Source organism: Nomascus leucogenys, chromosome 11, assembly GCF_006542625.1.
Source record: "Nomascus leucogenys isolate Asia chromosome 11, Asia_NLE_v1, whole genome shotgun sequence".
Taxonomy (NCBI): Eukaryota; Metazoa; Chordata; class Mammalia; order Primates; family Hylobatidae; genus Nomascus; species Nomascus leucogenys.
Window position 1 is genome coordinate 91,245,219 of NC_044391.1, and position 25,617 is coordinate 91,270,835.

General features: G+C 39.2%; 1 protein-coding gene and 1 non-coding gene across 11 annotated transcripts in view; one reads left to right on the forward strand and one right to left on the reverse strand.

The window, feature by feature from the left end:
* The window catches only part of PHC3 (polyhomeotic homolog 3), an 87,154-nt gene that overhangs the window by 31,306 nt on the left and 30,231 nt on the right, over nucleotides 1-25,617 (reverse strand). For 5 of the 10 annotated variants that reach the window (XR_004032346.1, XM_030822815.1, XM_030822816.1 and 2 more), the window contains exons 5-9: nucleotides 21,647-21,805; nucleotides 17,988-18,086; nucleotides 8,979-9,225; nucleotides 1,899-2,767; nucleotides 1,560-1,607 (exon numbers count right to left, since the gene is read on the reverse strand). Coding sequence is in view for 9 of the 10 variants with exons in the window: in XM_030822815.1 (XP_030678675.1) it covers nucleotides 1,560-1,607; nucleotides 1,899-2,767; nucleotides 8,979-9,225; nucleotides 17,988-18,086; nucleotides 21,647-21,805 (1,422 nt within the window). In the remaining variant the exon portion in view is untranslated. The remainder of the gene's footprint in view (nucleotides 1-1,559; nucleotides 1,608-1,898; nucleotides 2,768-8,978; nucleotides 9,226-17,987; nucleotides 18,087-21,646; nucleotides 21,806-25,617) is intronic. The other 5 variants (XM_003256440.3, XM_012510770.2, XM_030822818.1 and 2 more) reach the window with 4 other exon arrangements.
* LOC115837483 lies at nucleotides 22,411-22,517 on the forward strand. Its single transcript, XR_004032515.1, has one exon. It is a non-coding gene; the product is annotated as a U6 spliceosomal RNA (small nuclear RNA).

A 25,617-nucleotide genomic window follows, 5' to 3' on the forward strand; every position in this document is an offset into this window, starting at 1 on the left:
CTGACCTCAGGTGATCCACCTGCCTTAGCCTCCCAAAGTGCTGGGATTACAGGTGTGAGGCACCACACCCAGCCTTATATTTCTATCCCAAATTTGTTCCTCCATAGCTTCCCCTAACATAAACAATTAAAAATATATAAGGACTATAAAGTTTTTTTTTTGTTTTTATTTTTAAATTGTATTTTTTTCTTTTCTATTATGCCTTGCCTGGAAACTGCCTTATTTTTTACTGGTTAAAAACCAAATCACTCAACTAGGTAGTGAGAAAGTAATTCAAATTAAAAATTTTTTGAAGGTGCTGTACACTTCCTAAACCCGTTTTTGTTACAATATCCATAGTAAACTCCAAAAATCTATTGAAAGAAAATATAGACATGATAACCGAATGATAAACTTTTAAAAAAATTTTCTTTCCCTTTTTTTTGAGACAAAGTCTCGCTCAGTTGCCCAGGACGCAATCTCGGCCCACTGAAACCTCCACCTCCCAGGTTCAAGAGATTCTCCTGCCTCAGCATCCCGAGTAGCTGGGAGTACAGGCGTGGCCACCACTCCCGGGTAATTTTTGTATTTTGTTGTGTAGACAGGGTTTCGCCCTGTTTGCCAGGCTGGTCTCAAACTCCTGAGCTCAGGTGATCCGCCCACCTCAGCCTCCCAAAGTGCTGGGATTACAGGCGTGAGCCACCACACGCTGTTTTTAATAAAAATTTACAGAAAGTATAATTCCATCTCTTTGTGCCTATTAAGATCAGTCAGAATGACAAGAATACAAAAATCTATACATTTGTATCATGAGAACCAAAACGCTTTTCATTAAAGAACATTGAGGATAAGCCAAGTATGAAAAGAAAAAACAAGTATTAACAATAAAAAATACTTCAAAACTCCTTTCTGAGCTAATATTTATTAGCTTTTAGGTGATAAAATCTCTTGGATGAAGTGTAATACAAAACCACCCTTTAGGAAGATTCTTCTCCTCAGTTACAAATTATGAATTTGACCCTTCTGACTAAACAATTAGAGACCTTATTTCAGTTTTATAAATCTTAAAATGTCTTTTAGAGAATGTTTAAAGAAAAGTATTTTTCAAGATAATTTTCCTTTCTAGGCAACAATTGTTTTTAGAGGTTTATAATCTTAAAAATCCCACTACAATCTCAATTATTCAAAACTTTTACTCCTGTACATGGATTTTTTCATCCTCAGTATTAAATTCATCCACCAAGATTTTTTGAGATTTTTAAGTGAGAAATATTTTAAGTAAATATTTTCCCTTAGTAGAAATAAAAAACCATTAAGTTTAATAATTCTATAAGATGGCCTACAGTTAAATTTTTGGCAAAGCTGGACTCTCTCCTAGAATAAATTTTTTTTACAAAATTTCAACTACAAAGTATAATTTTACCCAAAAACTACATCATATAAGCATATCTCCAACTTGAAACAAAATCCCCTAAAAGCCCAAGACTCCAGGATGCATACAACTAAAAGGGTTAGGCTAGATAAACCATACGTTTTGAGAACATACAAGCCAACAGAAGGGATCTATGAAGGATAATCACCTTAAGAGAAAAAACTTTGTGCAGATGACACTGGTTCAAATGCATTCCCTTGGGGAAAAAAAATCAACTCTGTAAAGATAGCAGATGGATTTGTTTAAATAGTAATAAAATTAACGAGGGACTTTAATTACCATCACAAATTATAAAGCATGCAACCATACTAAACAAACAATGGCATTTTTTTTGCCCATACAGCATGTTTGTCAGAATACTGACACATGGAAATTTCAAGCTTTTTTAGTTCATAGGCATTTAGATCTTGCAATAAAACATAATGTGGGAAAAAACAGTTTTTACTTTCAGTTCAGCAAGAAAGTCAAAGAGCTTCCAAGGGCTTACCACTGGTGGATCAACAGGTGCTGGTGGTTGCACTTGCAGGTTTACCGCAACAGTCTGTGGAGGAGGAAGAGTCTGAAATGGCAACTGGACCAAAGCTTCTGCAGCTGGAAGTTCCTCTTCTGACACCAAAGCATTCTGCACCAAAACCTGGCCCTGGGACAGAATTTCAGGCTGCACTTGTAAAGACTGCATAGACTGCAAGGGCAGTGGTGGAATCTGAGCTGGAGGAGATGTTGACATCTGTGGAGGACTTGCAATTGGGATTGGAGAGGACTGCAGGGATGAATATTGCTGGTGTGATGGAGAGACAATCTGCTGGCCTGGGGATACCAAGGCAGACTGCTGAACTGGGCCAATGTGTACAACAGGAGAAGCCGGAAGTGGAAGATGGGATGGAAGATTCAACTGTGCTGTAGGTTGCACCTGATTAGCAGTGGACTGCTGCAAATTCGGCCCTGGCTGGAGAGCTGATGACACAAGAGGGTGTGGCTGAATAAGTGCTTGTGGATGAATTATTATAGTAGGAGACTGACTTGGTGAATGAGGTGGTGGAGGAGACACCACTACAGACTGCTGTGCTGACTGTGACTGATTAGGAGACACTGTTAAAGGAGGGGGATGACTCTGAATCGGTGAACAATGCTGTGACTGGGCATTACTGGGAGCTGGAGGAAGGCCATGGTTCTGGAGCGGTATACAGTGCTGGGATGGGGGTGGGTCTTGAGTTGAATTCTGAAGTGTGATTGGCTGAATTTGCTGTTGCTGCTGTTGTAATATCAGCTGATGATGGGAAACTTTGGAAGGTGGTGAATGAAGAGGAATCTGCTGATGTTTTATTAGAGAATGAGGCTGAATTGGAGAATATGAAGCTGTGAGAGAAAAAAATGACAATTAGTATTGATTTCAAAAATACAGAAATTTTTAAATCACTCTAAAGGAAAAAGTGTTCATATCAGAAGGTCATAATCCTCAGAATTCTATGACAAGTTTTCCAAACGAGTAATTTGAAAAAAAAAAAAAAAAAAAATTTTTTTTTTTGAGACAGAGTCTTGCTCTTGTCACCCAGGCTGGGGTGCAGTGGCATGATCTCAGCTCACTGCAACCTCCACCTCCCTGGTTCAAGCGATTCTCCTGTCTCTGCCTCCCGAGTAGCTGGGATTACAGGCGCCTGCTACCACGCCCGGCTACTTCTGTAGTTTTAGTAGAGATGGGGTTTCACCACGTCGGCCAGGCTGGTCTTGAAACCTGACCTCAAGTGATCTGCCCAACTCAGCCTCCCAAAGTGCTGGGATTACAAGAGTGAGCCATCACGCCTGGCCTGAATGTTTAATGACAATTTATAGTTGGAAAACTATAAAATATCATAAAATACACTGTATTGTGATAAGTTCTAAAAGAAAACTGCCTAAAACTTAATCATCTGAATCTATACATGGTTTGTTCTTATTATATTTTATAGATCACCTGAATATCTACATTAACTTTTAGCAAAGTTTATACAGTTGAATTTCTTCTTTGCAGGAAAAGAGGAGTATCATCATAGAACGAGTATAACATATATAAAGATAACTTTGAAATCATAAAAATACTATATTAAAATTCATAAAATAAAGATCTCATCCTTTCTAATCCGTATCTAAACATGCTTCCAACTAATAGGGTAATTACTTATAAAGCTTCCCAAATGAGTTTCCATTTTTGAGCTGAGATGAGGGTGTATCATTTGACCCAGGAAGAGAAAATATTTCATATAATAATTTAATGTGATTAAGCAAAAGACATGTGTGAATCCTATAGCACAGTTAAATAATCACTATAACTAAGAACTGAAACTTAGGGGCCAAAATCTAGGAAAACACTAGTTTTGCTTGCAGGGAATGAGACAATCAGAAGCCCATGCTACCTAAATAAGAGATTTTGTTAACCCTTTTCCCTCACCAAAAAAAAACTTCAACAATTGATGTGACAGTATGAGGTTTTCTCCACAAAGAAGCCACTCTCGACAGGAATAAATATATGTAAGAATTAGCACAGTCAAATGGTAGGGAGCCCCCCACCCTTATGCCTTTTCTGCAAACTGGTGGCACATGATTATAGAAAGGGAGATGCTGATGAAATCCTCCCTAAGTAAGAATGGAAACTGAGTTCACAAGAAGATAAACTGAAACAATTGCTTAATGTTAATATCATGTAAAAATTACACACATTTAACACAGATTTAAAGACAGGGCAATTTTTTTTCCTAACCTTGGAATATTAGGAGAAAGACTATATTATACCTTACATCTATTTTTGTGTAACTACAACAACCCCATGAAGGTGACAGGGTACTATACCAATCCAACATATGACAGATGAAGAAACTCTGAGTAGTTAAGTGACTTCCTGAAATCATCTGGCTATTAAGGACAGCATTAGGTCTGAAAGAACCTATGATCCTAACTAAGTCTAGGGCTCTGTTATGGACTGAATGTTTGTGGGACAAAATTCATATGCTTAAGCCCTAACTCCCAGTGTGTATTTGTAGATGGGGCCTCTAAGGAAGTAACAAAGGTTAAATGAGGTCATAGTGTGGGGCCCTGACATGACATGGTTTGTGCCTTTTTTTTTTTTGAGACAGAGTCTCACTCTGTCGCTCAGGCTGGAGTGCAGTGGTGCAATCTCAGCTCACTGCAAGCTCCGCCTCCCGGGTTCATGCCATTCTCCTGCCTCAGCCTCTCCGAGTAGCTGGGACTACAGGCGCCCGCCACCACGCCCGGCTAATTTTTTGTATTTTTAGTAGAGACGGGGTTTCACCGTGGTCTCGATCTCCTGACCTCGTGATCTGCCTGCCTCGGCCTCCCAAAGTGCTAGGATTACGAGCATGAGCCACCGCGCCTGGCCGGTTTGTGCCCTTTTAAGAAAAGACATCAGAGGGCTTCTGCTCCCTCCACCCACCACACACTCGAGGACATCTGCAAGCCAGGAAGTGAGCCCTCACCAGAAACTGAACACTGCCAGACCTTGATCTTGGGCTTTCCAGCCTCCAGGACTGTGAGAAAATTAATTTCTGCTCTTTAAGCCACAGTCTATGGTATTTTGTTACAGCAGCTGCAGCAGATTAATTAATACAGGACCTTCTCACTACACAATGAATTAATGTCTACAAAAAACAGTATATATTTTTTCCAATTAAACTGGTTTCATAAAAGCTCTAAAAACTGTGACAGAAAAACTTGAGCTCTAATACAGTTCATATTTCCAAACATTTAAAGTTTGACCTTATTTTACATATTAAAAATAGAATTTACTAAGTATCAAGTGGAAACTCTACCTTCAAAAAGAAATGATAAAGAAAACCAAGTTACTTTAGCACCCTAAAAATACATATAAGAAAACAACAACCATGTATACTATAATAATTATTAGACTATACTACATTAGAATAAAAGTCAATTTTTTTACATTTAAAATGACTTGAAGGAACATTTTCCTAACTGAGGACAAATAATCAATTTAGAATATCTCAAAATATCTTAGCTTCAGATTAACTTTTTTTTTTTTTTTTTTTTTTTTTTAGATGGAGTCTCGCTCTGTTGCCAGGCTGGAGTGCAGTGGTTTGATCTCAGCTCACTGCAACCTCCGTCTCCCAGGTTCAAGCTATTCTCCTGCCTCAGCCTCCAGAGTAGCTGGACTTACAAGCACCTGCCACCACGCCTGGCTAATTTTTGTATTTTTAGTAGAGACAGGGTTTCACCATGTTGGCCAGGATGGTCTCGATCTCTTGGCCTCATGATCTGCCCGCCTCAGCCTCCTTAAGTGCTGGGATTACAGGCGTGAGCCACCGCGCCAGGCCGAGATTAACTTCTTACCAATAAAAGCAGAAAAACTAAAAAGGTGAAAAATATAGCTATAGCCTTAATAGAAGATATGAATGGCTTTGAATAACTGTAGTGTAAAGCTTAAGAAACTTTTAAGTAGTTCAGGATTTTCTGCGTGGTTTTGTTTCTAATCAACAACATCACAGAAAATTGGAGTACATGTAAGATCTGAATTTGGAATTAAAACTGACCTGAGACTCTGGTGGTTTTGGCTTACTGGTTTCCTCCATACTTACACAAGATATTGACCATCAGAGGAACACAAACTATAAGCATATTATCACACTATTAATGAAAGAGGGAAGAATAAGCTGCAATTCAGAACCAGATATTGAGAGTTAAGGTGGACTGAAAAACCCAAAACTAGATTTCCTTGCTTGAACTAACCCTGAAAGAGTTCCCGGCTTTCTCTGAAAGTAACATTCTCTTTAGAAAAAAATTAACCTACCCTTCATTATAATTTATCAAAACTGCAGGAATCACTAGAAATTGTCCCTGAGCAGTCATTCTAAGCACCATGGGTCACTGCTGCTCCACACTGTCAAAACTAGCCGGATGCTGGTTTAAGGCTGAGAATACTCTGTAGAGTAGTGTAAAAACCCAGCTTTGGCCGGGCGTGGTGGCTCACGCTTGTAATCCCAGCACTTTGGGAGGCTGAGGCGGGCAGATCACGAGGTCAGGAGATCAAGACCATCCTGGCTAACACGGTGAAACCCCATCTCTACTAAAAATACAAAAAATTAGCCAGGCATGGTGGCGGGCACCTGTAGTCCCAGCTACTCGGTGAGGCTGAGGCAGGAGAATGGCGTGAACCCGGGAGGCGGAGCTTGCAGTGAGCCGAGATGGTGCCACTGCACTCCAGCCTGGGTGACAGAGCGACACTCCGTCTCACAAAAAAAAAAAAAAAAAAAAAAGCCCAGCTTTTATGCCATACAGAGAGCAGCACCTAGCACACAGAGGTTTAAAAAAAAAAATCGTGTCTAACTATACTATGAAAATATATATATATATTTTTGAGATGGAGTCTTGCTCTATCACCAGGCTGGAGTGCAGTGGCACAATCTCGGCTCACTGCAACCTCCGCCTCCCAGGTTCAAGCAATTCTCCTGCCTCAGCCTCCCGTGTAGCTGGGACTACAGGTGCCGGCCACTATGCACAGCTAATTTTTGTATTTTTAGTAGAGATGGGGTTTCACCATGTTGGTCAGGCTGGTCTCGAACTCCCGACCTGAGGTGATCCGCCCTCCTCAGCCTCCCAAAGTGCTGGGATTATAGGCATGAGCTACCGCGCCCAGCTTGAATATATTTATTAATTTATACATTATATCAAAGCCTACTTACATAAGATTCAGATTTAACAATTCTAAGCATAGTGATACCTAATTAGTACCAGTAAGAAAGACTGCAATAATTCTCAAAATCCAAGTCAGAAAAAACATGAACTATTAATCCAACAAATATGTACCTCCTACCTAATATAGGTAAGTACATATAAGATACAACTTAGTGCTGTCAAGATACAAGGATGAAAAGGTGAATCTAAAAAGGGATTAAAGAGTTAATGTAAAGTACTAACACAGTGGCTCACACATACATAAATGCCCAATATTATTATCCGACCCTCAAGGAGTTCACTATCTAGCAGAGAAGCTAAGATCAGTATATAAATAACTATAAAAGAAAAAGAACCAGAAGGGACCATAAAAGTTCAGAGTGAGGAGAAATTTCTAACTAGGGTAATCAGACAATTCCACAGTATTGAGATTCAGTGATGTAGAGAATGCTGGCAATATTAACACAGGAAACATGAGAAGTGAAATAGGTTTAAGTGGAATATTTTACACTTACACCTAAGTGTAAAACAAGTCTTTAAAAAGTAAAGCAGCGTTATAAAAGGACAGAAAAAAGATCCTTACCCAATGAGGTTGCTGGAACAAAGGAAGTTTTTTTGTTTGTTTGTTTTGAGACAGAGTCTTGCTCTGTCGCCCAGGCTGGAGCGCAGTGGTGCAATCTTGGCTCACTGCAACCTCCGCTCCTAAGTTCAAGCAACTCTCATACCTCAGCCTCCCAAGTAGCTGGGACTACAGGTGCGCGCCACCATGCCCTGCTAATTTTTATATTTTTAGTAGAGATGGGGTTTCGCCATGTTGGCCAGGCTGGTCTCAAACTCCTGACCTCAAGGGATCCACCCACCTCAGCCTCCCAAAGTGCTGGGATTATGGCCACTGCACCTGGCCAGATTTTTTTTTAAATGAAACATTTATAAGGTGTCTAGCCCAGTGCAACACACATACGCACACACACTCTCAAATAATATATAGTTACAGTGATTTAGAAAACTATGCAGATACATTAAGAATAAGGGAGACCTAATTATGGCTGAGAAACAAAGGAAAAGGTCTAGCATGAGAAGATAAAAGATGCTATAACAATTATGTACTAAAGATGGTCAGGAAAGGTAAAAAAAAAAAAAAAAACAAACAAACAAAAAAGTAGGATCAACAACAGGGACAAATGGTGCTAAGTTTAAGAATACATGTAACTCTTTATCTTATTAAAAGTAAAGAAAATTCAATCCTGAGAAATTCTGAGATGAACAGAAGAGACAGCAAGCTCACTCTGGACGACCCCCACATTTCAGTACGAGAACCATGAGGCAAGATTATCTGGTAACATAAAGGAAGCACAGGTAGAATTCAAAGCTTGAGAAGAATGACAATGACTCAGTTGATTGCCTGAGATGATCCTCTCAGAGATGAAATCAAAGACAGAAAAAGGCAACAACATAAGGAAAATAATTATGCGTAATCCTATGTTTCAAAGTGACAAATTTCTCCCACTGATAACAACTTTAAACAAAATAGTATACTGCTTCTTTAAAAGCTTCAAAAATTATCCCAATGAAGTGTATTAAATAAACTACAGGCAAATCTTTTTTTAAAGCTAAAAGGTTTTATCAATATAAGGAGAGACCAGCACTTAAAGATGTTAATCAAATGTCATTTGATTTAAAAAAAACCTATTATATTGTTACAATTTATTTTATCTGTTGGGCTTTTTTGTCTCTTTTCAAGCTACACATTAAGATTAAATTTATAAAATTCACATTTTAAAATGTTTTAAAGGTGTCACTCCTGTTCAAGTCATGAACATCCTTTGTTTTGCTCTGTCTGCTAAGAAAATGAATAATACAACTATTTTCAACAAAAGTTTTATCCCACCTGGTGCTATTAACTGGTGAATACTTGATGTCCGGGTGACAGCTGTGCTTCGTGATTCCAGGCTTGGGCTTTCTCCTTTCTTATTACTTTCTGGAGAAGGATCTCGTTGGCTGATTTTAGAACTGGTCACTGTTGTTTTGTTATGACAAATTGTCAATGACTGAGTTTGACTAGTGCTTTTTGGTGGACCATTCTGTGAGCTAGATAATACACCCAACTTCTGGCTGCGTAATGTTAAATTCTGAACCTAAGAACCACATAACAGAAAATTAGGATGAAAACAGATGGTTTTAATTGATGTGGTCATCATTACCATTATGACAATACTGACAACACATTTATATTATGCTTTTCGTACGTAAAGCTCCGAGCACTTGAAAGAACTGATTAATCCTTAAGGAAAGGAGAGTTATTATTCTAAGTAATCACATCTTAAATATTAAGTGGCAATTTTTTTAAAAGACATAAGAGAAAAGAAAAGAGGGAGGGGGGAAAAGAAAGGGAGGAAGAGAGGGAAGAAGGGGAGGGATGGGGAGGAGAAGGGAAGGATCATAAAGAACTAAATAAAAGCAGTATGTGTGTGTGTGTATATATATATATATATATATAGACAGTGTGTGTATTACATATGTATGAACTATGAATATGAGGAAATTACTCTGCAACATACTGCATTTAAAAGTTACCGGTTCTAGCTATAGAGATTACGGGGACATTAACCTTGTTAGAAAATTAATTCATCAAATCATCTGCCCCATTGTGAAAATTATGAAAAGCATTTTCAAGAAACTCTTTTAATTTAATAAAATTTTGGTGGTGGTGTTGTTATTGAACATTCATTGCCTTTGAAAACTACATCTCATGAACTAAAAAGACTGTGCATGACCCTGAAATGGCTCTCTGTGGTGGCTCCTGCTACACTCAGGGCTATTTGAAACATACTGCCAGTCTGCATGGTAGCAAGGATTATCCCAATTACTCTCAGCTGAGATTTATAACATTTCCAAACAGCAAGATGCAAGACATAAAAATGCTTCTCCAAAAGGTGCTGAACTTCTTGCCTATCTAGAATGAATGTACCAAATATATGTAGGCTAGCACTGGCCCTGGGAGATAAAATGAAATAAAAGAGACTCCAAAGTGACAAAGCAAATGATATACTGCTGCTTTATGAAATGTTCTTCAGTTTCATATGTGTTCCGTCTCTACATCATTAACTGATGCTCAAAAGCTATACTTTCTCCCAGCACTTTGGGAAATCGAGGCGGGCAGATCACCTGAGGTAAGAAGTTCAAGACCAGCCTGGCCAACATGGTGAAACTCCATCTCTACTAAAGATACAAAAATTAGCCAGGCATGGTGGCACACACCTGTAGCCCCAGCTACTCAGAAGGCTGAGGCAGGAGAATCACTTGAACCCAGGAGGCAAAGGGTGCAGTGAGCCAGATGGCACCACTGCACTCCAGCCTGGGCAACAGAGCGAGACTCTGTCTCCAAAACAAGCTGTTCTTTCTCAGGCTGGGCGTAGTGCCTCGCACCTGTAATCCCAGCATTTTGGGAGGCCGAGGTGGGTGGATCACTTCAGGCCAGGAGTTTGAGACCAGCCTCGCCAACACGACAAACCCGTCTCTACTAAAAATACACAAATTAGCCACGCATGGTGGCACATGCCTGTAATCCCAGCTACTTGGGAGGCTGAGGCATGAACTGCTTGAGCCTGGGAGGCAGAGGCTGCAGTGAGCCAAGATATTGCGCCACTGCCCCCAAGTCTGGGTGACAGAGCAAGACTCTGTCTCAAAAATAAATAAATAAATAAATAAATAAATAATTAAATAAATAAATAATTTTTTAAAAAGCTATACTTCAGGTCAAAGTTTTCATCAGTTCTATTCTAAGCTACTCAAAGAATTTTCTAATTGAAACCATATGGAGTGTCTTCTGATTCTTCTCAAATATTTCATACCAATGTAAACATAAATGGACTAATAACCATTGTATTATTAAAGTTTAATGCAAAAACAAAATATACTGGCTGGGTGCGGTGGCTCATGCCTGTAATCCCAGCACTTTGGGAGGCTGAGGCAGGCAGATCACAAGGTCAGGAGTTTGAGAGCAGCCTGCCCTATTTGATGAAACACCATCTCTACTAAAAATACAAAAATTAGCCGGGTGTGGGGGCAGGTGCCTGTAGTCCCAGCAACCCAGGAGGCTGAGGCAGGAGAATTGCTTGAAACCCGGAGGCAGAGGTTGCAGTGAGCTGAAATCACACCACTGCACTCCAGCCTGGGCAATAAAGCGAGACTCTGTCTCAAAAAAAAAAAAAAGAATAGAGAAAGAAATATTAGAATCCACATTTCTCAGATTGCCAATCAAAGCCCTCCACAACCTAGGCCAAAAGCCACTTCAAGTCCCCAGTTTCTATTCCTCCAGCCCACAGTTCTCATATTCCACCCAAACTGTTCTGCTCACTATTCTCCAATCCACTTCCTTCATTTGGAGCTCTTATTCAAGCACCTCTTGCCTAAATGCCATCTTTTCTCCAAGCTGTCTTTTGAAGCCAAACCCTTTCTTCCAAGCCCAGTAAAATCCCTCTTACCCTACGTAAGAAACATTCTGAAAGTCCCTGGTTAGAAAAGAGTTTCTTCCTCCCTTCTAGAACAACTTTCCCATAGCATTTGGGTCATTACTGGCCTATAGCACAGATGAATATCTAACTTGTTTTAGAATTACTAAATGTATGTTTGTCTGTGAAATATTGAGACTCACTAGTAGACTCTCATTTCAACATTCATTTTTATACTCCCTGCAGTTTGGTGCTGCAGACTTAATAGATGAGGTATTCTCCTATATATGATTTTGAAATATATATTACATGGCTAATTTTTTGGTAAGCACTTAGTTCTCTTCATCATGTTCTTACACTAATATTAAAATCTGTTCATGTTTACCAAAAACATCTCAACAAGTATCTAGAAGAGGCACATTAAAATCTTCCAGGAAGCAAGAGAAAGACAATATAAAATTTAACATTTGACACAAATGATCTATAAAGCAGACTGCATAGTAATGATAACCAAAGGGTAGTAATCTGAAAAACCTGAAAGCATTCCCTCAAATGAAAAGTATATTCACGGTAAACAAGGATTTGATACAATGAACCCTGAAACCTGCAGCATATCCATTTCTATAGAATAATACTCTTTTTGTTTTTAATTTTCCTTTTCTGGAATTCTGAAAGAAAAGTGTATATACTTACATACACTATGTTGTATATATATTATTTATGTGAACATATATATTTTAGAATATGGCTAAAATATCTGTGATCATTTTGACTTAAATATTGACATGGTTTAAATAAATTACAAACATGAAAGCTACACTGCCAAAGTATATTACAAAGTTAATTTAGCTGTTAGTGGAAAGATCACATATACGGATTTCCTTGACAGAGCTTCCCTTTTGAAAGAAAACCCATCCTTTCTAAGAAGAAGAATATGAGGGCACTCTGATGTCCTACATTCATTTCATCTGAACCTTTCCTTTGATCAAGTTATGAAAACTTTCTGGCTTTTGAAAAAGTCTACATTTTGCCTGAGTTAGTTTTGCTAATTTCACATCTCACACTATTATACAGGGCTTCCCTGCCAAAATACTCTTATATCATTATTTAACTGGAATCTAACAAACACTATGGCAATTATCATAGCATCCCTAAGAGTGAGGGTCACATTGCTGACAGTAGAGCTGAGTTTTTTGCTTTTAAATCCAAACAGTTGTTTTTTTCCTCAATTCTAAGAGTATTCCCCAGATAGCTTTACTGGGGAATACTCTTAGAATTGAGGAAAAAAAACAGCCCTTTGGACTTACTGGGTCAGATTTCTTTTTCTTTTTTACTTTTTTTTTTTTTGAGACAGAGTCTCACTCAGGCTAGAGGGCAGTGGTTCAATCTCAGCTCACTGCAACCTCCACCTCCTGGGTTCAAGCAATTCTCCTGCCTCAGCCTCCTGAGTAGCTAGGGCTACAGGCCTGTGCCACCATGTCTGGCTAATTTTTGTATTTTTAGTAAAGATGGGGTTTCACCATGTTGGCCAGGCTCATCTCGAACTTCTGGCCTCAAGTGATCCACCCATCTTGGCCTCCCAAAGTGCTGGGATTACATGCGTGAGCCACTGAGCCAGCCTCTGGGTCAGATTTCTTACTCACTTCTTTTTTTTTTTTCTTTTTTTGAGACAGAGGCTTGCTCTGTCGCCCATGCCAGAGTGTAGTGGTGCGATCTCGGCTCACTGCAACCTCCACCTCTCGGGTACAAGCGATTCTCCTGCCTCAGCCTTGTGAGTTAGCCGGGCTGTTAACAGATACCCACCACCTCACCTAGCTAATTTTTGTATTTTTAGTAGAGACAGGATTTCACCATGTTGGCCAGGCTACTCTCAAACTCCTGACCTCAAGTGATCTGCCTGCCTTGGCCTCCCAAAGTGCTGGGATTACAGGCATAAGCCATCATGCCTGGCTCATCTCTTAACACACTCTGCCCTATAACATCTTTCCAAAAATGTTTTTTTGTGTGGGTGTGCCTGGTGGGGAGAAGGAATGGAGCCATTTAACATAGTAAATAAAAGTGAGATATTCCAAATTTCTCGTTTTTTACACTATGGTATAAGAATGTTTAATACTAAGGAAAAATTAACTGTTGTACTGACTTCTATAGCTTAAAGAATATTAAAATACAACTTCAGATTTGGTATTTCACAATTAAAATAAATTTTTTTAACTGCAAATATAATTCTAAAACTCAACAAAGTTATGCAGAAATTTTCCAAAACAGTCTTGAACTTGAGGAAAGTTATCACTGGAATGCATAAGTGTGAGCATCACCTACCAATGCCAGACTCACTGCCATTTCAAAAGCACAGAGAAGAGAAACAATATCCATAGAGAAATTCCTAAAGTTCAATCCATTCCTCTAGCCCCTCAAAAATCTATCTTTGAATTAAGTTCGATCACACAGGCTCATACCTAGAACACATCAATCTGGACCCCAAAGACCACTTTTATAAATTATTTTGACTCCATTCACATTAAAAATACCCTTAAATATGAAGTAAGATGTTTTCTTCATGAGTACCAGCAAGACAAATTGTGCTCCTCAGAACATGTTAAAATCAGCTGTGTTTTCCTAAGCAGGTGGTTGGTTTGTTTTACCCTGGAAACTATAAATTCTTTTTTTTTTTTTTGAGACAGGGTCTCACTTTGTTACCCAGTCTGGAATGCAGTGGCTCGATCTTGGCTCACTGCAGCCTCGACCTCCTGGGCTCAAGCAATCCTCCCACCTCAGCCCCCCAAGTAGCTGGGACTACAGGCCCGCACCACCACACCCTGCAAATTTTTTTAATAGACAAGGTTTTGCCATGTTGACCAGGTTGGTCTCGATCTCCTGAGCTCAAGCAATCTGCCGGCCTCTGCCTCCCAAAGAACTAGGATCACAGGTGTGAGCTACCTCGCCCGGCCTGTAAATTCTTTAAGTGGTTGCTTTTCTCCCTTCACTATTAGTTACCTGAAAGCTAAGAACCAACTTTGTGACTCATCTTCAGACAATGCATAACAAAAACAGTAGTTAGTAGCTTGTGATATCTTATGTGAAGGCACTATGTTAAGTACTTTTTGTTTCATTTATTCCTTAAACAACTCTGAGCTGCAAGTAACAGCTCCGAGAGTAGAGCTGAGTTGTTTTAAGGAATAAATGAAACAATTCAGTAAATGAAACATTTAGTAAATGTTATCAGACACTTCTATTTTATTAACATATTTAATTCTCATAATAACCTTATGAAATATATTATAAATGTTATTTTATTTTATGTAATTGAAACTGAGGTGAGAGGTTAAGGACTTATAATATTAAAATGGTAGAGCAATTATTTGAACCCAGAGATTCCAGCTCCAAAGTCCATATTATAAACACTATGCTATACTATGAATTTGGCCAAAATCAATCTGCTGGCAAATGTTGTTGCTGAAATCAGAATTTGAACCCAAGTCTTCCTATCCCCGACTTTTGCAAAACAAAAAGTACTATTTACTGAGTGCCTGTAATGTTCTATACAGTAAAGATACATATTACTCATCCTTTTACCCTACAAATATGAATGAATATTAGAGATGTTGGGCAACTTGTCCAAGTCATACAATAAATGACTGAAGTAGGAGCTTAAGTCCATATAGAACTTCATACATGTAAACTGAGCAGCAACTTCACTCCTAGCTCCATGCCACTTTCCTAGTTTTATTTGTGTCTTTTTTCTTACATGGTTCCAACTTACTTTCTGATATTTTACCGTACACATCTTGTAAATGAATTACAATCTTAGTTGGAACAAAGTCAAATATAAATGAAAAAATAAAATTTAAAATGTTCTGGAAGTTGATGATGGTCTAGCTCTATTAGGTTTCATAAAACCAAAACAAAAGAAAAGAAGATCATTATTTCAGGCTGGCACAGTGGCTCACGCCTGTACTCCCAAAAGTTTGGGAAGCCTAGATAGGCAGATCACTTGAGCTCAGGGGTTCAGGACCAGCCTGGACAACATGGCAAAACCCTGCCTCTACAGAAAAAAATACAAAGACTAGCCAGGTGTGGGGGCACACACCTGTAATCCCAGCTACTCAGGAGGCTGAGGTGGGAGGATGGCTTGAGCCCAGGCAGGTCGAGGCTACAATGAGCCATGACTGAGCCACTGCACTCCAGCCTGGGTGACAGAGTGAGACCCTATCTCAAAAATTAAATAACTAAATAAATAAATCAATTAATTTAAAAAGAAGATCATTACTTCAACATATTCATTCCACAGAGACATAAAAAGTTTAGAGCTGAAAAATCTTAAAGTTAACAGAGATAAAGGTCTCATTTTATAAATTCGGGGGAAAAAAAGTCCAATAAAGTTAAGAAACTGTAGAGAATGACAGGGCAAGTTAGAAGAAACCTGAATTTAACTGACCATCATCTTTATAAATTAATACATGAAAATTAGCCTTTACTTGTAAATGAAATAATATATAGAGGTTTTATCAAAAATACCAAGGAATATTATTACTATCTCATTTTTTATTTTTTACCAGAAGATTGAGAACTATTATATTACAAATAAGAAGCCAAGCATGACCCTAAAATATCCTTTTCTGCCACATGCAATCTAAAATATTCATTATGAAGAATATCAAAATACAGCAATATCATGCAAAGTAACATTCTAACTCAATTGTTCTCATTTAAAATGTACTCACTCTAATTCATTCTTGTCAAATTTATTGAGGTGTAACTTACATACAATAAAACAAAACAATGAGTTTTGACATATGTATATACCATATAATTACTACCCCAACCAATATCCAGAACATCACCTTAACCATGAAAGTTCACTCATGCCCCTTCCCAATCAATCTCCTCCTACTTTCTACCCAGATACCACTAATCTGATTGTTTTTCACTATAGTTTTTCCTGTTCTAGAATTTCATATAATGGAATCATAATAGAGTACGTATTCCTTATACCAAGGTTCTTTTGCTAAACATCATGTTTTTTAAGATTCATCAGTATTTCTGAGCAGTATTCCACTGTAAGAATATATCAAGGCCGGGCATGGTGGCTCGCACCTGCAATCCCAGCACTTTGGGAGGCTGAGGCGGGCAGATCACCTGAGGTCAGGAGTTCAAGACCAGCCTGGCTAACATGGTGAAACCCTGTTTCTACTTAAAAAAAAAAAAAAAAAGAAATTAGCCGGGCATAGTAGTGCACGCCTGTAATCCCAGCTACTTGGGAGGCTGGGGCAGGAGAATCACTTGAACCCAGGAGGTGGAGGTTGCAGTGAGCCGAGATGGTGCCACTGTACTCCAGCTTGGTCAATAAGAGCAAAACTCTGTCTCAAAAAAAAAAAAAAAAAAAAAAAAGAATATATCAAAATTTGTTTATCCACTCAGCAGTTAAAGGACATTTGGTTGTTTCCACTTTGGGGCTATTCTGAGTACCACTGCTATAAACATTTGTTTACATGTCTTTATGTGTTTTCACGTCTCTCAGGGCAAACATAAGGAGTAGAATTGCTGAGTCACATGTTACATGTATGTTTCACTTTAAGAGGAACTGTCAAACTGTTTTCCAACGTGTGGCTATACCATTTTACCCTCTCACCAGCAATGAGAGTCTGGATGCTCCACATTCTCACCAATATATAGTATTAGCAGTCTTCTTCATTTCAGCCATTCTAGTGAGTGTATGGTGATACTCATTGTGGTTTTAATTTGCATTTCTGTAATGATTAATCTCACTGTGTCACCCAGACTGGAAGGCAGTGGCACTATCATAGTTCACTGCAGCCTCAATCTCCCGGGCTTGAGCAATCCTCCTGCATCAGCCTCCTGAAAAGCTGGAATTACTGCCGCGCAGCACCACACTTAGCTAATTTTTTTTATTTTTAGTAAAGACTGGGTCTTGCTATTTTGCCCAGGCTGGTCTTTAATGGCTGAGTTCACGCAATCCTCCTACCTGGGCCTCCAAAAAGTGCTGGGATTACAGGCATGAGCCACTGCACCTGACCAATTTTTTAAATTTTAAATTTGTCTAGTTTAATTCACTTTCAAACTTAAAATCCATCTTGACTTAGTTATTACGTAAGGATTACTGCAAAGGAATCTAAGCAAAAGAATATATCTCACATGAGAAATAAATCTGCTTTATGATAAAACTAAACATAGAAAGTCATTAACAAAAACTCATTAATCTTGACCAACCAATGTCAAATAACCTAAATATCTGTGTTTAATGGTATTATAATTTTTACAGAAAAAAACATTTTCTTGAAGTTCTCACTGTATTTTATTAAATTTCAATCTGAAATGCATGACAAAGAGCACTGAAACCATCAGTAACTTAAACACAAATGCAATGCTTAACTTTAACCTGAAGATCCAGATCTCAAGTAACACATTATGAAGCTAGACAAGCTCACCTGAGTAGCTGCAGACTGACAGGAAGATGACGATGACGACGAGACAACAGGAATGTCAGACTGTACAGCAGCCACAGTGGTAGCGGGTGTGAAAATCAGCTGTACAGACAGAAAACCAAAAAAATACCCTAAGACAAAAGAACATGTCCCACACACAATGTGTAGCAGGCAAGAGAGACTGAAATTTGTGACAGAAAGACAATGCAGTTTAGGGTTATCTCCTCAGCAAAAGGTTTTACATGACAAAGAGAAGTTTCTGATAATAGAGAACTCAAAAAAACTCAAACATTTTTGAAACAGCTCATGATTCTGATGAGTGCAAAAAAAAGCAGTACTCAAAAAATATATTTTGGTGATATGAAATTCTCAGACCAAATTGTGTCTCAAATAAGCTATTATAGTTAAATTTTTCCTAGCTCAAAACTACTGTGGCAGGATTCCTAAAATGGGAAGTTAAAGTAAACAACTACAGTCACTATTTTGGGACACAAATTAAATTTCAGTGAGAAACAAAAAGAAACACCAAAAAAGTCTTTTCAGTCCTCTTTATCATAAGGATAACTATGCCACATACTACACTCCAATATTTCACTTAGCTACAAAGAAGGACAAATCCAGGTTGCCCTTTCATTTTAAAACTATTTGTAAAGAAATATTCATTCTATGGCCAGGCACGGTGGCTCACAGCTGTAATCCCAGCACTTTGGAAGGCCAAGGCAGGTGGATCACTGGAGGTCAGGAGTTCAAGACCAGCCTGGCCAACACAGTGAAACCCCATCTCTACTAAAAACACAAAAATTAGCCGGGTGTGGTGGCTCATGCCTGTAATCCCAGCTACTCGAGAGGCTGAGGCAGGAGAATCACTTGAACCCAGGAGGTGGAGGTTGCAGTCAGCTGAGATCACGCCACTGAACTCCAGCCTGGGTGACAGAGCAAGACTCCATCTCAAAAAAAAAAAAAAAAAGAAAGAAAGAAATATTCATTCTAAAAGTAAATGCCACACATGTCAAAATTCAACAACAAAAGAGCCTGCAAAAAAATCTTCACATCAAAAAACAAAGACATTTAATTTTTTTACTTATCACTTTGCTTTTTTTCCTTTTTCTTTTTCTTTTTTTTTTTTTGTGAGACGGAGTCTCTGTCACCGAGGCTGGAGTGCAGTCATGCAATCTCAGCTCACTGCAACCTCTGCCTCCCGGGTTCAAGCGATTCTCCTGCCTCAGCTCCCCGAGTAGCTGGGATTACAGGCATACGCCACAACGCCCGGCTAATTTTTGTATTATTAGCAGAGATGGGGTTTCACCATGTTGGCCAGGCTGGTCTCGAACTCCTGACCTCAAGTGATCCGCCCACCTCAGCCTCCCAAAGTGCTGGGATTACAGGCGTGAGCCACCAAGCCCGGCTCAATTTTTTTCAATATTCAAACAAATGCCATTAATCTATTTTTTCTTTTCTTTTTTTTTGAGATGGAGTTTCATTCTTGTTGCCCAGACTGGAGTGCAATGGCGCGATCTTGGCTCACCACAACCTCTGCCTTCCGAGTTCAAGTGATTCTCCTGCCTCCGCCTCCCGAGAAGCTGGGATTACAGGCATGAGCCACCACGCACAGCGAATTTTTTGTATTTTTAATAGAGACAGGGTTTCTCCATGTTGGTCAGGCTGGTTTTGAACTCCCAACCTCAGGTGATCCGCCTGCCTTGGCCTCCCAAAGTGCTGGGATTGCAGGCATGAGCCACCGCGCCCAGCCAAATGCCATTAATTTCTAAGGCAATACAATCCACTCAGAGATTAACCAATTCAATTTAGTAAATTTGACAGTAGTTTCAAAGAATGTGTAAATACTTTACTTCAAAATTGTATCAAGGGTTATTCAGTTCCTCTTGCTATCTAAATTAAAATGTTCAACCAAATGAGGATCCAAAAAAATTAGAAAAATTAAACGACCAATTAAGTGACCTTTTAAACGTCAGTTCTTTAGTATACTAAATCTAAGCAAATTCAACAACAAAGTACAATGATGAGCCCTCCATATCTATGGAAGGCTCTGTGGTTCGTCATTCAACTATAGATCAAAACAATATTCATTTAAAAAAAAATAGCTGCATCTGCATTGAACATGTACAAATTTTTCTCTTGTCATTATTCCCTAAACAATATAGTATAACAGTTATTTAAATGATGTTTATATTATACTAAATATACGTAAAGATGATGTAAAGTATAGGAGGATATACATAGGTTATATGCAAATACTATGCCTTGAGCATCCTCAGATTTGGGTATTCTAGGGGACAGAGAGGGTGGGGCCTGGCAACAATCCACCACAGACACCAAGGGACAAATGGTATAACTTTTCTGAAAAGGTAATTTCTAGTACCAACACCCTGAAAGGACTAAACATAAAAAGAAGATACTCAATTTAGTTTGACCCGTATGAAATTGCTAATTTTAGAGTTCAAAAATAGCCAAATAGCAACCATCTCAAATGGTTCAACCTAATTTTAAAGCATAGTATTAGTTAAATGATTGGAAACTTTGCAATTTTAGATAGAAAACTGAAGATCCAAGCCAAGTGTGGTGCTTCACGTCTGTAATCCCAGCATTCTGGGAGATGAGGCGGGTGGATCACGAGGTCAGGAGTTTGAGACCAGCCAGGCCAAGATGGTGTAACCCCGTCTCTACTAAAAATACAAAAATTAGCTGGGTGTGGTGGTGGGCACCTGTAATCCCAGCTACTCAGGGGGCTGAGGTGGGAGAATCACTTGAACCCGGGATGCAGAGGTTGCAGGGAGCAGAGATCGCGCCACTGCACTCTAGCCTGGGTGACAGAGTGAGACTTCACCTCAAAAAACAGTAACAACAACAACAACAGCAAAAAAACTGGAGATCCAGATATATATTCAGTCCACTGGACAAAAAAGAATATAAATATATATTAGGGACAATGCTTTTGTCTAGCTTCTTGTAAAGACATCAAATAAAATACATGTCAACCAATTTCTATATTCCTTAAAGAAGCTCAACAATTAAATTATGAAATCAGTAGATACTCAAATACAAAGCAACCAAATTAACATTCCTATATTCATAAAAGATCAAAATGAACACAAGAACACAAATAACCTTGCAGAATTTGAAATGGGAAAAACCAAAGTTAAGAATCATCTGGGAGACTATCCAGAACTCCAATATGGAATTCAGAAAATCCTAGGATACCAATTCTAACTTTAACAACGAAGTTTTTTTTAACATCTCTATTTCACCAAATCTAAGTTGACAAAAACAGGCAATGATTTTATGGACCACTGTAAGTACCAAGATGCCATCAGTTATAAAATGCATCCCAATTTCAGAGATGTTAAAATATGAAAAAAAGGTTTTCGATGAATTTGATATTAAAAAATAATCACTCTTATGTTACTGAATCTCTATTAGCTTCCCAATGTAATAATTACTATTTGATACCAAGAAGACCTATTAATTAAAAGTAGAATCTTTCATGACATAAATGTACAAGAGCTGAAGGCACGCCCGCATGCACACACACACAATTAAACATTTCTTAAATATTAAAAATACCTCTTATTGTATCAAATCAAGAAACATTTTGATCTCTCAAGTCCTTAAACACTGAAAAAATTTGGTAGCTCATATCTTACCATTTGAGCTCGGAGATACATTTGAGCTTGGCTTGCCGTTAGGGTAGGGGAAGTACTCCCTAGTAACATAGTCTGTTGGGTAATACTGCCGCTGGTAGAACTGGAAGCCTGGGAACGGCTTATTAACTGTGCAGGTGTAGGAGAAGTGGAGAGGTTGATCTAAGGAAGAAAACATATTAGGTCATAGGCTTCCATTTCTTGCTTCCATGTTACTGAATTTCACACCAAGCTGCAGTTAGGCAATCAATGGTATAAACTGTGGCTAAGGAACCCAAAGGAGAAGGCTTTATCTTTGACAGACCCCCTCATTTTTTTGGGCAGTTATTTGCACATATGCAAACAATGGCATGGATTGGTTAGTAATCAGGGCAATTTTTTTTTTTTTTTTTTTTAAGATGGAGTTTCGTTCTTGTTGCCCAGACTGGAGTGCAAGTACGCGATTTTGGCTCACCGCAACCTCTGCCTCCTGGGTTCAAGTGATTCTCCTGCCTAAGCCTCCCAACTAGCTGCGATTTACAGGCATACCCCACCACGACCGGCTAATTTTGTATTTGTATTAGAGATGGGGTTTCTCCATATTAGTCAGGCTGGTCTCGAACTCCTGACCTCAGGTTATCCACCTGCCTCAGCCTCCCAAAGTGCTAGGATTATAGGCATGAGCCACTGCACCCAGCCACAATTTTTAAGGATAGCTACAATGTGTTTCAATAAGATTTCTAGTATCTTAAAATATCATTTCCACTACCTCCTAAAAATTAGGGTCAGTGCTCACTTCCGCAGCACATATACTAAAACTGGAACAATATAGAGAAGATTAGCATGGCTCCTGCCCAAAAATGGCATGCAAATTCATGAAGCTTTCCATTAGTTTTAATAGAGATTTTTGTATGTTCTCAACACTAAGAAATGATCAATGTTTGAGGTGATGGATATGCCAGTTACTCTGATTTGATCACTATACATGGTATACATGTATTCAAATATCACCCTGTATCCCATAAATATGTACAGTTATTATGTGTCAATTAAAAATTAAAAAATAGAGCTACTGTTTCATTTTAATATTCCACATAACTTAAAACATCCTAATCAACAGTTTATTCTGTCACATTCTGAGGAGTCTGTGAACAAAAATTAAAACACAGATAATCCACTCACATATATAAAGACACACATGTAACACATAACCAGTGTAAAGTTGTAACTCAAAAGCTCTCAAGCAACTACTTCTCAAACAGATGGAAAAATCCTGAATATTAGCTACAAAATTAAATTATAAACACTAAAGTTTAAAACTTCTGTTAAAGAATACACTAGAGCATTGTTGGCCGGGCGCAGTGGCTCACGCCTATAATCCCAGCACTTTGGGAGGCCGAGGCAGGCGGATCACAAGGTCAGGAGATCGAGACCATCCTGGCTAACATGGTGAAACCCCGTCTCTACTAAAAAAAAAAAATTAAAAAAATTAGCCAGGTGTGGCCGGGCGCGGTGGCTCACGCTTGTAATCCCAGCACTTTGGGAGGCCGAGGAGGGCGGATCACAAGGTCAGGAGATCAAGACCACGGTGAAACCCCGTCTCTACTAAAAATACAAAAAATTAGCCGGGCGTGGTGGCGGGCGCCTGTAGTCCCAGCTACTCGGAGAGGCTGAGGCAGGAGAATGACGTGAACCTGGGAGGCGGAGCTTGCAGTGAGCTAAGATTGAGCCACTGCACTCCAGCCTGGGTGAAAAAGCGAGACTCCGTCTCAAAAAAAAAAAAAAAAAAAAAATTAGCCGGGTGTGGTGGTGGGTGCCTATAGTCCCCAGCTACTCGAGAGGCTGAGGCAGAAGAATGGTGTGAACCCAGAAGGCAGAGCTTGCAGTGAGCTGAGATTGCGCCACTGCACTCCAGCCTGGGCAACAGAGCGACACTCCGTCTAAAAAAAAAAAAGAAAAAAAAAACCCAATAAACTAGTGCATTGTTAACCTCTAGAAGGATGCATAAGAAACTGGTAACTGGTTGTATCTATAAAGAGACATTGGGGTGGGGTGGCTAGGGTAATAGGGAAAAGAAAAAGCATACTCTTTTTTTATCTTTCTAATTTTAGACCACATGCATATATTACCCATTTTAAAAATAAATAATATTTTTGGCCGGGCGAGGTGGCTCAAGCCTATAATCCCAGCACTTCAGGAGGCTGAGGTGGGCGGATCACGAGGTCAGGAGTTTGAGACCAGCCTGACCAACATGGTGAAATCCCATCTCTACTAAAAATACAAAAATTAGCCAGGTGTGATGGCACGCGCCTGTAATCCCAGCTACTCAGGAGGCTGAGGCAGAAGAATCGCTTGAACCCAGGAGGTGGAGGTTGCAGTGACCCAGGCTCACACCACTACACTCCAGCCTGGGTGACAGAGTGAGACTCTGTCTCAAATAGTAATAATAATAATAATAGTATTTTTAAAGAGAGAATAATATAATCCAACCTCAAACATTTTTGTGGAACAAAGCAGAGAATTAATAAATATTTTATTAGAAAAAAGAATACTTTATTGGACTTCTTATTCAAGCAACAAGGCAGACTGGACTAATACATCCATGTGACCAAACAGTATCACTGAAATGCTAGATCAACATGAAAAATCAGAATATACAGCTGAACTCCAAAAGGGAGAGAAAAGCTGGGAGAGGAAATTCCTGGTGCCAGAAAGGAAGAAAAAGCCAGAGAGATGTCACCTCAGCTGACACCAAGGCAGTCTATAAGGGTATCTTGGGTCTATAGAGCCAGAAGATCCACCTTTGTGCTTATTTCAGGGGAGGGCTACAAGTCAAATCCCCATTTTGAGCCAAAATCCTGAAAAGAGCTGCCCAATATGTAAAAAGGAGCTGGAAAAGCTCCACCCATACATTCTGAGAAACAGCAAGGAAGCTTGCATCTGCCCTGCTCCTAGTGGAGGCAGGGAAGGAGGCACCTATGAGAATCAAAACTCCAGGCTTACACCAGGTAGGGGTATAGAATCCACATCCATACTCCCTGTATGGTTCCATAACCCAGCCCAAGACATTAACATCTGAAGTAACCCAGGACACTTGTTAAACTGAATGGTGACTGGAGGAAGCTGAGTGAAGTCTATATAGGAGGACCTCTCTGTACTAGTTTTGCAACTTCCTATGATTTATAGGAATTTAATTTATAATTATTTTAAAATAAAAAAGTTTAAAAAACTATATAGTAGGCACATGACGGTTATCTAATTCTCTAAATGTTTATATATCACATATTTTTATTTTAATATATTTAAAGGTATAAATCAATATATAAATACCACTAATACAATACAGAATTATTCTGTAATTTTTGTTTGTTTTTTGTTTTGTTTTTTTGAGACGGAGTCTCGCTCTATCACCCAGGCTGGAGCGCAGTGGTGCGACCTCAGCTCACTGCAACCTCCGCCTCCCGGGTTCACATCATTCTCCTGCCTCAGCCTCCTGAATAGCTGGGACTACACGCGCCCACCACCACACCCAGCTAATTTTTTTTTTTTTTTTTTTTTAAGTAGAGATGGGGTTTCGTCGTGTTAGGCAGGATGGTCTCAATCTCCTGACCTCATGATCCCTCCCCCTCGGCCTTCCAAAGTGCTGGGATTACAGGCATGAGCCACCGTGCCTGGCCTATTCTGTAATTTGGATCCTATTCCTAACACATCACTGAAACCACCTTAACAATAGTCACCAATATCTAACTGACAAATTCTGTGGATTCTTTTCAGACTATTCCCTCTCAGTCTTCTTTACCAGCTCTTCTTTTGGACCCACTCCCAAAATGTTCATGCTCTGTCTTTGACACTTCTTTTTTTTTTGAGACAAGGTCTCCCTCTGTCACCCAGGCTGGGGTGCAGTGAAGTGATCATGGCTCACTGCAGCCCCAATTTCCTGGACTCAGATGATCCTTCCACCTCAGCCTCCTGAGTAGCTGGGACTACAGGCATGC